At 35.4% G+C, this 13,021-nt stretch overlaps 1 protein-coding gene across 2 annotated transcripts; it reads left to right on the forward strand.

The window, feature by feature from the left end:
- Positions 1 to 494: 494 nt before the first annotated feature.
- Positions 495 to 7,703, forward strand: LOC133517346 (peroxiredoxin-6). Of its 2 annotated transcripts, XM_061850635.1 has the most exons (6): positions 495 to 681; positions 789 to 837; positions 1,081 to 1,256; positions 1,847 to 2,048; positions 6,617 to 6,689; positions 7,443 to 7,703. In XM_061850635.1, exons 1-6 carry the CDS (start codon positions 588 to 590, stop codon positions 7,575 to 7,577), a joined length of 729 nt encoding a protein of 242 aa, XP_061706619.1. In that variant the 5' UTR covers positions 495 to 587; the 3' UTR covers positions 7,578 to 7,703. The 2 variants fall into 2 exon arrangements, with proteins under 2 accessions (XP_061706619.1, XP_061706629.1); XM_061850645.1 differs by having other exon boundaries at positions 496 to 837.
- The last annotated feature ends 5,318 nt before the right edge of the window (positions 7,704 to 13,021 follow it).

A 13,021-nucleotide genomic window follows, 5' to 3' on the forward strand; every position in this document is an offset into this window, starting at 1 on the left:
ATTTCTAATAATAGGCTAATTATGGCAGTAAATGAGAACATTTACCAAAATGTGTTCTTTCTGCATTGGTTGTCCGCGCATTAAATTTCAAGTTTAATAAACACACGTAAAGTTGGTTAAGTTGTATACTGAATTCGGAAATGTGTTTTGTTTATAAAAAAAAGTTACCAACATAGAGGTCTGATATATTTTTCCTGTAAAATTTATAGTAATGTTAATATTATGTAAAAATTTCATAATTTGTCTCCGGTAAACTTCGGATATAAAAGGGGAAGGGTTGGGCCACCACGTTGGGCTTTAATTTAGCGGATAGAATGCTTCCATGTTTTATTTCCGTTCACTGCTAGATATAAACAAATATTGGTTCCTGTCTCTCTATCGCTTCCACTCGACCGAATAGGCTTCTGAGCGTCGGCCCGTCCAGTACGCTCGTCTGTTATGGTCTTTATTGAAGATGAAAATGCTGGCAATAAATTGGCTTGCGTTGCGTCATAATGACACTGAAGGAAACTACAGAAGAATAATAACTTTGAATATTCTCTGGATTCCATTCGATTCATCTCAAACAAACGAATAACGTGCACTGCATGTACTTTGCAATCTCTGCATGGTTAAACATTAAATACTTCATGATTTTACATGTCACACTTTCTTCGTGTTTGTCGCTGAATTTAACAATAGGTGCTTGTTAAGATATAAACTTGAACATTTTAGCCAGAACGACTGTTTCCATATTAAAGCCGGCTTAATCAAAATGTTTTTAGGAGATATTTTTCCTGATTTTACAGCCAATACTACAGAAGGAGAAATTAGTTTTCACGATTGGCTAGGGGATTCGTAAGTATTTTATTTATACATGGTATGTATAGTCATCAACAGGTAGCTAAGAGGGTTCTTATTCCCTTTAGAATTGAGTTTTCGATAGCTCGCCTGTTTGGCAGCTAGTAACGCTGGATTTTACTAAGAAATGCTCAGATTATATATGACCGTTTTCCGCGCGAGGAAATTGACTCACTCTGTGTGGACTTGCCATGAAAAAAATGATAACATGTTACTTAGTGATTATTAATTTGTCTACAGTTGGGGTATATTGTTTTCGCATCCATCTGATTTCACCCCAGTGTGCACAACTGAACTTGCTCGAGTTATCAAATTATATCCAGAATTTATCGCTCGGCATGTTAAAGTTATTGGATTGTCTTGCGACTCCATTGCATCACACCATGAATGGTGCAAGGACATTCAATTCTATGCAGGTATTTACACATAGAATATTATAATAACTATTACGTTCTTTAGTTAAGAAATATACCCAAAATATGTTTGCACTGCAGACAAGAGAGTTACAAGTGAGTAGGCAGTGTTTTAAAATGAAAGGCTGCTTCAGACTACAGTAATTTAGGTATTTTACATGTATTAACACCAAAAATCTAGTTGAGTAGATTCATCAGTGATTTAGATGAGTGGATCCATTATATTCTAGAATGTAATGGAAAGTCATAACATTACAAACTTTGTCACTTTGATGTCATTGCATGTGAATTCTACTGCATTTACAAATTTTTGCAATTCCCTCAAACAGTGGGGGATTTGCAGCCTTGGCCGCCTGAGGTCCCAGGTTTCTTATTAAGCACTAGCCGTCCTTCTCTCAGCACCTTTCTAATACTTTCTATATAGACTGCCGCCCCTAATATCTTGCCGCCCTAGGCCTGGGTCTACTTGAGCCTTAGGGCAAGTCTGGCACTGCCCTCAAACCATATTACTTGGTTCTTAAGCCAATGAAGTACAGCATTTTAAATTGATGAAATAAAGTATTTGCTAATAATATGAGAAATTAATATTCCAGGTTGCAGTGTGGACGAGAAGTTCCCTTATCCTATAATTGAAGACCTGGACCGAAAGTTAGCCATGCAGTTAGGTATGGTAGACAAGGATGAGCTGGATGCAGCAGGCATACCCTTGACTGCACGTGCTGTTTTCATTGTCGACCCTAACAAGAAGTTCCGGCTCTCTATCCTGTATCCCGCCACCACAGGCAGGAACTTTGAGTAAGTGTTTACTTATTAAATGAGTACATTCAATGTACTAAACTCATTGATGTCAGTCTTAAGAGGGAAGAATAGCTTTTTGATTTGTTAGACCTGTACCCCAAAAGCATAAAATTGTTGTAGTAATTCACCGAATCGCATTTCACCTTGAATGAAAAAGATATCACTGGATTTTTTTACTTGACGCACTTTTTCCCGTAGCCTTTAACATTAGTATAATTAATTTGTAGTATTTAATTTTTCGTGTAGTATGTTACCGAAGAGGCATTTCGCCGCGATCGACGTTTGTTTGGGACTCTATTTAACTTGATACGTTAATTTGATGCTTGCACTAAAATTAAGTGTTTTTTAAACACGTTTTGTACTTGTAGGATTAAGCCTGAAGTGCTAAAGCATAGTTCATATAGAATTGGTACGCACTAGAAGATTGTTATTTTTTTAAGTTAATAAAATAAGAAAGTTATGAATGGTGAATTTTAAATAGTAATGTATTTAGCTTTCAAATATGTATAAATTAAAAAAAAAAAACTCTGTTATGTTAATAATTACGAACTGTTTTCATAATGGACCCCCGTCCTTTTCTGCACAACACTTTTGTCGACATTTTTGGCGTGTTGATTTCTTGTAGATCGCAATGAATTGATACCCTGGACAATTTGACTAGTCTTATTTAATTTTATTTCATGATTGCCCAATAGTATTTGATAGATTGAAATTGGAGACGATTCGAAGGATTCATCTCGCGGGGTATGTATTTGGCCTGATTATTAGCATACCATGCCAAAACTTTTTTTGAGTAGTGGCAGCTGGCTAAATCTGGCCAACATTTCACAGGACCGTTATGGGATCTAATAAATGCCAATACTCATTTCTCTAAGCACTCTTTAATATAAAGGTCCGACTTCATTGTTGACCATGTTATAAAACTTTTCGTCTTACAGCCGCAATTATAAATTCCTTGCCATATCATATGTTTTTTGCGAACTTGTCAAGTTTCACGAACTTATATTTTTCGGGTAAATGACCTCTATTATTGGCCATATAAAACTTTGAACCGAGTAGTTGATTAAAATCGAGTTTTACATACGTCTTGTCGTCCAACTACAAGCAACCTTCGAATTCTGTCAATACTGGGTCGTACAATAGTCGAGCTAGTGTTTTAGCTTGTCGGATCTGTTTAACAGTCCTATTTGGCTGTTTTATTGCTCGATAGCTCTTATAGTCACCTCTGAGGTGAATCATCTTTATCTTTCTAGAAGTTTCTTTGATTTTTTGGGATAAATCGTAATTAGACCGTCCTGAATTTTGTTTGAGTGACCTTAGGTCTTTTTTCCCAAAATCTTGTTATTTGTACCAGACCTCCGATTAGTTTGTGTTTTCCTGTCAGCTGATAGAGTCTCCTTGTAACGTTTTATGACCCCACAAATACTAGCTTTTAACATCTTAAGCGACTTAGCTGTCTTTGTCCGGGATCGATAAGAATTTTCGAAGTATTTGTGCACAATCAATCTCCTGTTCTCAATTTTCATGGTCGAAAACTTTAAAATGCAAAAAGCTAGGAAAAAAATATTTTGACAATTAATACTTTGAAGGTTGGTGATTGAACTGTAATTGTCAATTTTTTTCTCGCCATGGAATTATTATTTTTTAAACATTGCTAATTATGTGCCAATTCTATATGAACTATGCTTTATCAAAGTCATTAAAATTTTATCTATGTGACGTTGACGTTGCGTTGAATCACGTCGCCAATACAATACACGATCGAGGTGAAATGCGACTAAAGTAATAAACGATTGAGTCACAACGCGATGTTTAAATGCACGGTCGAGGTGAAATGCAACTAAAACTTATAGCCACTAGAAAAAAACGACACACATTTTACCACTTTGGAAGTGTCTCTCGCGCAAACTGTTCAGTTTAGAAAAAAATGATATTAGAAACCTCAATATAATTTTTGAAGACCTATCCATGGATACCCCACACGTATGGGTTTGATGAAAAAACTTTTTTCGGTTATAAGTATCGGGAACCGCCAAAATTTATTGTTTTTTTTTCTATTTTTGTGCGAAAATCTTAATGCGGTTCACAGAATACATCTACTTACCAAGTTTCAACAATATAGTTCTTATAGTTTCGGAAAAAAGTGGCTGTGACATAAACGGACAGACGGACAGACATGACGAATCCATAAGGGTTCTGTTTTTTGCCATTTGGCTACGGAACCCTAAAAATCTGCTCGCTCCCGATGCAAATTTTCAACCCTTTTTCATTGATTTTGGGGATTAATACAAACTTTCAACCCATTTTAACTCCCTTAGGGAATAAATTTCTTAACACGCTGTAATCACTTTTCTTGTTTCTCTTATTGTGTCTATTCAGTACATTTTAAGTTCACTATTTACAAAAAAATTCGTTATCGATGAAAACTTTCAACCCCTTTTCACAAATTTAAGGTATGAATTTTCAATAACGCTGAAATCACTTTTTCTTCTATTTTAATATAATAATAAGTACCTTTTTACATAGTTTCAAGGTCCTAGCTCAAAATTAAACTTGAAAGTCATACATAAATTCATCCCCTAACCCCCTTTAGGGGTTGAATTTCCAAAAACGTAGTAATTATTTTTTTGTAATCGGCTAGCCTGCCTTTCTAAGAAGTTTCAAAGTATTTGTAAGGGACAAACTTTCAACCCCTTTTTAACCCAGCTAGGGGATGAATTTTTAAAAACGCTGAAATTACTTTTTTTTTCTATTTTACTAATATGCAAATCTCAATTAACATTTACATGATTTTTCGAAAACATATTTATTACACTTTTTAATTCTTATTCAGGTAGTGCCAAAGTTTTTAGACTATGTATATATAATTTATTTAATGCCTTAATATAAGTAGCGGCAAAGGCAGTAAAAAAAGGAATTGAAAATTTGAGCTATAGTCTAGAGAAAACACGAGGGCCTGCGTTTACCCAGAAATGGGACAGTAATTGGCTACATAAAAAATAATAAAATCATGTACCTACATTAATACTACATATTTATCACCGTGAAACTCACGTAACTGTTATGTCAAAAATAATTAAGAAAAATAATATGTAGTTACAAATTATAGTATCTACTGCATTATTTACCTAATTGCAAATGGCGACTGGGATATAGGATTCAAAATCTTTCTCATCGTGCTCACTTAAATTGGTGTCCATGTTGTAAAATGAATGAATTATGGCAACTTGCTTGCATGTTCTTGGGGGTAAATTTGTTTCTTAATTTATTAAAAACCCATTTGTGTGCCGAAAATGATCGTTCAACATCTACTGATGTTAGCGTTGCATGTTTTTGGGTAAACCTACACTCTTCCATTTAAACCTATATTATATCTTTAAACGTATTTATCGATACGCACCTAAATTGGAAAAAACATATAGAGGAAACGAGTAAATAACGATTCAAATACGCCTTAGGGATACTTAAAAGAAATACTCAAAGTGAATGCGCACGATCTGTATATTACGCATATGCGTACGCCTGGCTGCGTTATGGAATTATATTGTGGGGCGATAGCACGGATATTGACGATTTATTTGTTTTACAAAAAAAATATAATATCTTAATATCTTAGTCCTTCCGCCTCATAGGATAAATATGTATAAGGTCGGGCCATACTATAGGTGTATACAAATATATAATAAGCTCCCAATCGATATAAAGAACGAAACCAAATTTATCATTTACAAGAATAGACTAAAGAGCTTCTTAACCTCGAAAGCTTACTACTCAGTCGAAGAGTTTATGACAGACACGAATTTATGATTTGACCTGGAAATTACGCCTGTATGTTTATTAATAAATGTGTAACTTACCTACTTGTAAATAAACTATAATAAAATGTGAATAACTTAGCTAGTACTCATGAACCTTCTATGAATGATGTCTATGTTTTATGAATTTAATTATTAATGAACTTCAATCTAATGTATGTATTATGGTTATTTCTCATTATTACTTGAATTTGGATTTGTGACTAGAACTAATATTTTAATAATTATAGTATTATTTTAATTGTAAGAATTTCCTAGTATTACGTAATGCTATTTTGTGTTTGAATATGTATTTATTTTTAGTAATTAAGTAGTTTTTAGAATATCAATAATGTTGCTATGCCCTGACAGGGTAACCATGCATGCACTCAGTACATGTTAACACCTTAATGTCCTTAATGTAACCATGGTTCTGCAATAAACGAAATAAGAAATAAGACTTGGCTTAAAGGACACGCATCCAGGCCATAATTGTAAAAAAAATTGCATGACAAATGTGATTATTTGTAAATAAATAAATAAATATTATAGGACATTATTACACAAATTGACTAAGTCCCACAGTAAGCTCAATAAGGCTTGTGTTGAGGGTACTTAGACAACGATATATATAATATATAAATATTTATAAATACTTAAATACACACTACTTACTACTATGTAGTACTACTACTATGTAGTACTTATACTTTGTAGTACTGTAATGATAATAATTTAAAGGGTTATTAAGTGAGGTTTTATTTATTGCAGTGAGATTCTGCGTGTCCTGGACTCCCTACAATTGACTGACAATGCCAAAGTAGCTACTCCTGTGGATTGGAAGGTGAGTGTTTAGTCTGTCACTAGGGTCAGTCACGTCAGTGTTTTTACTAACAAAAACAGATTTTCAGTTGGATGTCACATGGATGAATCCATATATTTTGCATGTCATTTTGCCTGGATTTTTGAATCCAGGAACATTTAGGCAGTGTAACGAGCTAGGCTAAACCAATATCAAAAGGTTACTATGTTAGGGAATTTTATATTGTGTAAGCTTATAAAACCAATATTTCTTCATCCAATTAATGGAAGACGCCTACATAACATAACAAGCAGACATACAAAAATTCACGGTTCAAAGGATGTCGCCTCGGGCCAAAGATTCATTGATTGTGTAAGATAAGAAAAAACCGTGCCCAGTTGAAGTAGATGGTGCTGTACGGCGCCAGCTGAATACGGGTTAGCTGGCGCCGTACAGCTGTCAGTACAATTGTCAGACTGCAAAATTTGCTGACTAGATTTACTGCATAATATCCGATGCACACAGTCTAATATGTATCATCTTATACAATCAATGAATCTTTGCACCAGGTAATTTAATGTGAATAGCTTTGTACAGTCGCCATCAGGTAATCGAAGCGGCCAAGATATTCACAAAAATCTGAATCAAGATGGTAAAGTGCATGGTCAGATATTTTGACTGTGTTGGCCACTCCTATATAATAGATGGCGACTGTTCTAGCCTACCATCACACATAACTTAGTATTAGCCTATTCGCCAACATAAATATTTAACAAAGTTAATGATTTCTTACAGATGGGTGATGACTGCATGGTGCTTCCAACTGTTCCAGAGGATAAGGTGAGTGAGGTGTTTCCTAACGGAGTAACTGTGGTTGACATGCCTTCTGGCAAGAATTATATACGCAAGACACCCTGCCCGAAGATATAGCTCTTTGTTAGTTCACCTCTCCTTATGGCTGACTATTGTTCCTTGTGGTTTATATGTTGTGTTTTGTGGACATAAATTGTTTAAATTTGAAATGGACATTTCATAATAAAACGGAATATGTTGAAATTATTTTCATTTATTATACAGTGTGCGTGATAATATTCCCATCCCATAATATTACAACATGTATTTATATCGTACAATAAGCAGGTGGTTAATAGTAGTTTATGTGACTGCTACATAATAAAAGGCATTAAAAGACACGAGTGTGGGTTTAAGAAACGAACGAAGTGGGTTTATTAAAAAGATCACACGAGTGTATTAATGTCTAATTATGTACAGTTACATACACTCTTTTATCTACACACATATTATAAACTTTCTATGAAATATTCACTAATCCAAATTACAGCCTCCGTTAGGGCATCGTTGCCAATTCGAATCGGAACTCGCGGATATGTGGTGGCGTCACCGAAATATTTTTATCGCTTATTTTACACGAAACTTTTGCTATAGTTACCTTAAAAATAATAAAACATATTCATTCTATACTTAAAACTAATTAAAAGATAAACTGTACGTCAAATGGCGGTAAATGAAAACTTTTTTCGCATGTATTTTTTTTTAAATTCAAAGACAAACCAGAGTCGGGGGCCTATTTCCGTATCATTCGATCATGGAGATATAAAGTGGAGCACACTCTAACTTTTTTTGTTATAGTAAATTAAACCTTATCACTGAGGCAGAAAGGTGTTCTTATCAGACAAGAGACAACGGTCCACTTGAGATAGCAAAAGCGGGGCTCGGTGTCTCACTCGCACATGTTGCCAATGTTAAAAACATACCATTGTGGTAGTATTTATATCAATGTACTACTGAAATTAAATACTGTCATATACTGTTTTAGTGCTATATACTGAGTGCGGCTGTCAAATCTTTTAAGTAATTTGTAAATAATTATGATGTCAATATTATTAACTGATTAAACCAAGCATGTGCCGAACCAAAAAAAAAAACATTAATTTTAATATGGTACCCATTGTAGAAACTATTTTCGAGATATTTCCAAAATGCGTAAATGGTGGGGCTCATCATTTAATTGCGAAATATTAAAAAATGGGTAAAAAATGTTGTGTGACAGGTTATAGAAGTGAAAGTTTTGCTGATTGTGGTATATATTTTCACAGGTGAACCACAATCATTCAATTTTACGATAAAAATACAAGACGAAAATTGCCAAACTCATTAGGGTGACCATGATGTCGGCACGATGTGAATCAAGCCAAGTTCAAGCAAAGGAACTGGCTAGCCAGCGCCGAGTGTAATATTACACGAACCACTTGGTGCCACTTTTGACCCTTCTATAACTCCAAACCTCTTTAACATAAACACATAAAACTACGTGTGTTTAATTATATCCATAAGGACATCTAGAAGCCCAAATTTCATGAAGCTAGCTCAAACGGTTATAAAGATATGAAGGTCAAAAAGTCGTAAATTTTAGCACTGACTGACTGACATATAGTACCTAGTTCTAACCTACTTCCAGATGACCTAGAAGGATGAAATTTGGAATCCAGCTCGGTAATTGTGTGTAAGCGTAGGAAAAAATCTAAAAATAAAAGAAGTAAAAAAATAGTGGGACCCATACAATTATTTTTTTTTTAAATTGTAGCGTTAGAACCGTTACAAGCAGATATTTGAAACTATCTCAATATATGTATTATTAGCGAAAACGCAAGAAAAAACATAAAATCTCAATACCTGCCTAGTTTTCTTTACAAAAAGTAATGATATCCCACCAAAAGCATAAATGTAAAAAAGGAGAGCCAAGTTCAATACAAAAATTATGCTTGGCTGTGGGCTTCGCCGCAAAAAGAATGGAGATCTAAGTGAGTGCCAAGTTCTATGCAAAATCCAAATATGTATTTATAGGAAAAAAATAACATTATGAACAAGTATTAAACTCTATTTCTTTGCTTTATTGGATACCTATAAGAATTGCTGTTATTTAAAAAAAATGTGAGATCTTAAAGTAGGTTAGATTTGCGGCGAAGCCCACAGCCAAGCATAATTTTTGTATTGAACTTGGCTCTCCTTTTTTACATTTATGTTTTTGGTGGGATCAGTTTACACAATTCTTATTAAGTACTTAAAGCAAGCGCAGAAGGAAGGGCGGATATATCGCTGGTTGGAATAAGTTCGTTGCAGGTCCTCAGAGGGAAGCCAGACTACAATTCATGCTTTGGGAGAATGCAGGAAAACCGCAGTCAAGGTCACTTATATGAGCAAATAAACAACAGCAGAAAAAAGTTCAAGGCAAAATTAAAGTGGTGCCAGGACCGGCAGGATCAGTTGGCTATGGACAAGCTTGCCCTTGCCCATAGCGGCGGTAAATTTAGTGACTTCTGGAAACTAACCAAACGGATGAATGTGACGTCTGGCTTGCCTGTGAGTGTTGGTGATAAAAGTGAACATGGAGACATCGCGGAACTATTCCGACAGCATTTCACGGTAAGATCCCTGCTGAGGGATACACCGTCAGTTGCGCATGACGTGGGGGATGCTGGGGCCATTGACAGGCCCAGGAAGACTTTCTTCACATCTAAAATGGTTGCAGACGTGATTAAAAGAATGCAAAGAGGAAAGTCGCCTGGGCATGATGGCCTTAGTATTGAACACTTTAGGTATGCGGGCGTTCATCTGCCTAGAGTGCTCTCTATGTTCCTAAATTTATGCATAGGCCATTCATACTTACCTGCAGCTCTTATGAAGACCACTGTGGTCCCCATCGTTAAAAACAAGACTGGTGATCTGTCGGACACGGGGAACTATAGGCCAATCTCTCTTGCCACCACTGTCGCGAAGGTGCTCGACAGTATGCTGAACTCTACATTAGATAAGTACCTAAGTATCTATGACACCCAGTTTGGGTTCAGAACTGGGTTATCTACAGAAAGTGCCATTATGTGTCTCAAGCATACTGTCGGGTACTACACGGACAGGAAAACACCATTCTATGCCTGCTTCCTCGACCTCTCCAAAGCGTTTGACAGGGTTAATTATAATATGCTTTGGAAGAAAATGGAGGAGGCAGGTATACCGAATGACTGTACAGATTTGCTAAAGTTTTGGTACCAAAATCAAACAAACCAGTACGGCTAAGATGGTCGGCTCTTTATCATTTGTCACGATGCCTGTCACGTTCTAACAAGTATGTAGGTGCGAAAGTGACAAGCATAGTGACTAGTGATAAAAATGGAACCATGTTGCCACCGCTGGTCAGGTGGGCCAAGTCACTATCTTCTGAGTACAGGCTTGAATGTGGTGTAAGACAGGGGGGCCTTACGTCTCCGAAACTGTTCAACTTGTATATGAACGACTTGATAGGCGAACTTAGCAGCGTGCATGCGGGATGCTATATTGAAAACACTTGTGTTAACAATATAAGCTACGCAGATGACATGGTGCTGCTAAGTCCGTCTATCGGGCCCTTAGACAGTTAGTGGCCAAGTGTGAGAAGTATGCAGCCGCACATGGACTCGTATACAACGCCGCCAAGAGTGTCGCTGGGCGGGGTTGTACTTAGAGTAGTGGATCGCTTCAAATACTTGGGCCACATTATAACTAATGATCTGTGTGATGATAGTGATATCGAGAGGGAGCGAAGGGCGTTGTCGGTTAGGAGTAATATGCTAGCTCGAAGATTCGCTAGATGCTCCGTGGAAGTAAAAATAACTATTCAAAGCATATAGCCAGTCTTTTTACTCTAGCGGTCTTTGGGTTCGGTATACGAAACGAGCCTACAACGCCCTTCGCATTCAATAAACAACGTTTTCAGAATGCTGTTGAGACTTCCAAAATGGTGCAGTGCATCAGGAATGTTCGCCCAAGCGCACACGGACGATTTTCACGCGATAATGCGTAAAAAAATCACGTCGCTAATGGGTCGCGTAAGGGAAAGTCGAAACAGCATTCTGAAGGTGATTGCGGACAGATTTAGCTGCCCCATAATGTGGCATTGGATGGAGCAGGTCAGATCTACTTTGACCTATGTCAAGTAGGTTTGATTGGCATAGCATAACCTTTGTGAATAATATAGGTTTTAAGTTAATTTTACTAACCATATATGGACTTCTGGGTCTGAAATAAAGATATATTTATTTATTTATTATTATTTATTTAAAAAGGCATCTCTACTGATATTATAATAGTGGTCAAATCGAATTGCTTTTTATTCAGAGATGTTCCAAATTTGAATGCATAACCAAATCGATTTTGATGTAGTTATGAAGCTATAACTACATTATCACAGATAAGAAATTTGTTGTAACAAAACAGTTTATCGTAAGTTTGGCCATTATTTACGGATTTTGAAGGCATCATAGAGGGTTTATGATATGTGTGTAGATAAATAAATATTTAAGCTGCGAGCTGCGCTATTAATCGAGTGGTTGGAGGAAATTGACTAGAGGATTGTCAAAGTCAATATATTCTTTATTCAAATAGGCCTAGCAACAAGCACTTTTAAATCGTCAAATTTTACAAATATCATCTTAATCTAAATATCATAGCAATTTATTGATGCAGTTATTATTGTTCTCAAAAAAACATTGAATTATTATAGATATGGTAAACTTAATAATAAGAATTTCACAAAAGGATCGTCAAACATCAAAATTGTATAAAAATACTAGTCTAGAAACTTTCTAGAATAAAATCTAAATGTCAAAAAATACGTTATTTATATACATTGAATTATCAATTTCATCATTATTAACATAATAATAAATAATTCATTATTTACAATCCCACTTAATCCCACGGTGTTTCATCATTCATGTAGTCTTGTGTGCTATAATAGGCTTTAGAGATAAGCTTACATTTTACATAACTTTTAAATTTACTCACAGACAATTCAGTTATAATATTAGGAATTTTATTGTAAATTCTTACACAATTACCCATGAATGATTTTTAATTTAATTATATGGAGGGATAAGAATATAATTTTATGGAGCCTAGTGAAGGGCACTGCGAGCTTATGCTTATTTCTAGTGTTAATATTATGTATTTCACAGTTTTTCTTAAAACTGGCAATGTTTTTATGTACAGTCAGCGTCAAATACTTTGTAGCAACCAAAGTAGCCAAATAGTTCGGTACACCATATATTTAGTATGGTGTACCGAACTATTTGGCCACTTTGACTGCTACAAAGTATTTGACGCTGACTGTACATACAGAATATGCTCATAAATATATTGACAGTGCACTGTCATTATGTTAATGTCCTTAAACTTATCTCTAAGTGTGTCTCTATGGTTCATTTTATATATTGCACGAATAACCCTCTTCTGCAGAACAAAAATGGTATTTATCTCTGAAGCACTGCCCCATAGTAAAATACCATATGACATAATGCTATGAAAGTAACTAAAGTAAA

Source organism: Cydia pomonella, chromosome 1, assembly GCF_033807575.1.
Source record: "Cydia pomonella isolate Wapato2018A chromosome 1, ilCydPomo1, whole genome shotgun sequence".
Taxonomy (NCBI): Eukaryota; Metazoa; Arthropoda; class Insecta; order Lepidoptera; family Tortricidae; genus Cydia; species Cydia pomonella.

What these genes read in the sequence shown, in the direction of transcription:
- LOC133517346 (XM_061850635.1), top strand. Translation starts at nt 588, where the DNA reads ATGTACTTTGCAATCTCTGCATGGTTAAACATTAAATACTTCATGATT. An exon ending in ACCACAGGCAGGAACTTTGA is followed by an intron (nt 2,049 to 6,616) that starts GTAAGTGTTTAC and finishes TATTTATTGCAG; the next exon opens with TGAGATTCTGCGTGTCCTGG. An exon ending in CTACTCCTGTGGATTGGAAG is followed by an intron (nt 6,690 to 7,442) that starts GTGAGTGTTTAG and finishes GATTTCTTACAG; the next exon opens with ATGGGTGATGACTGCATGGT.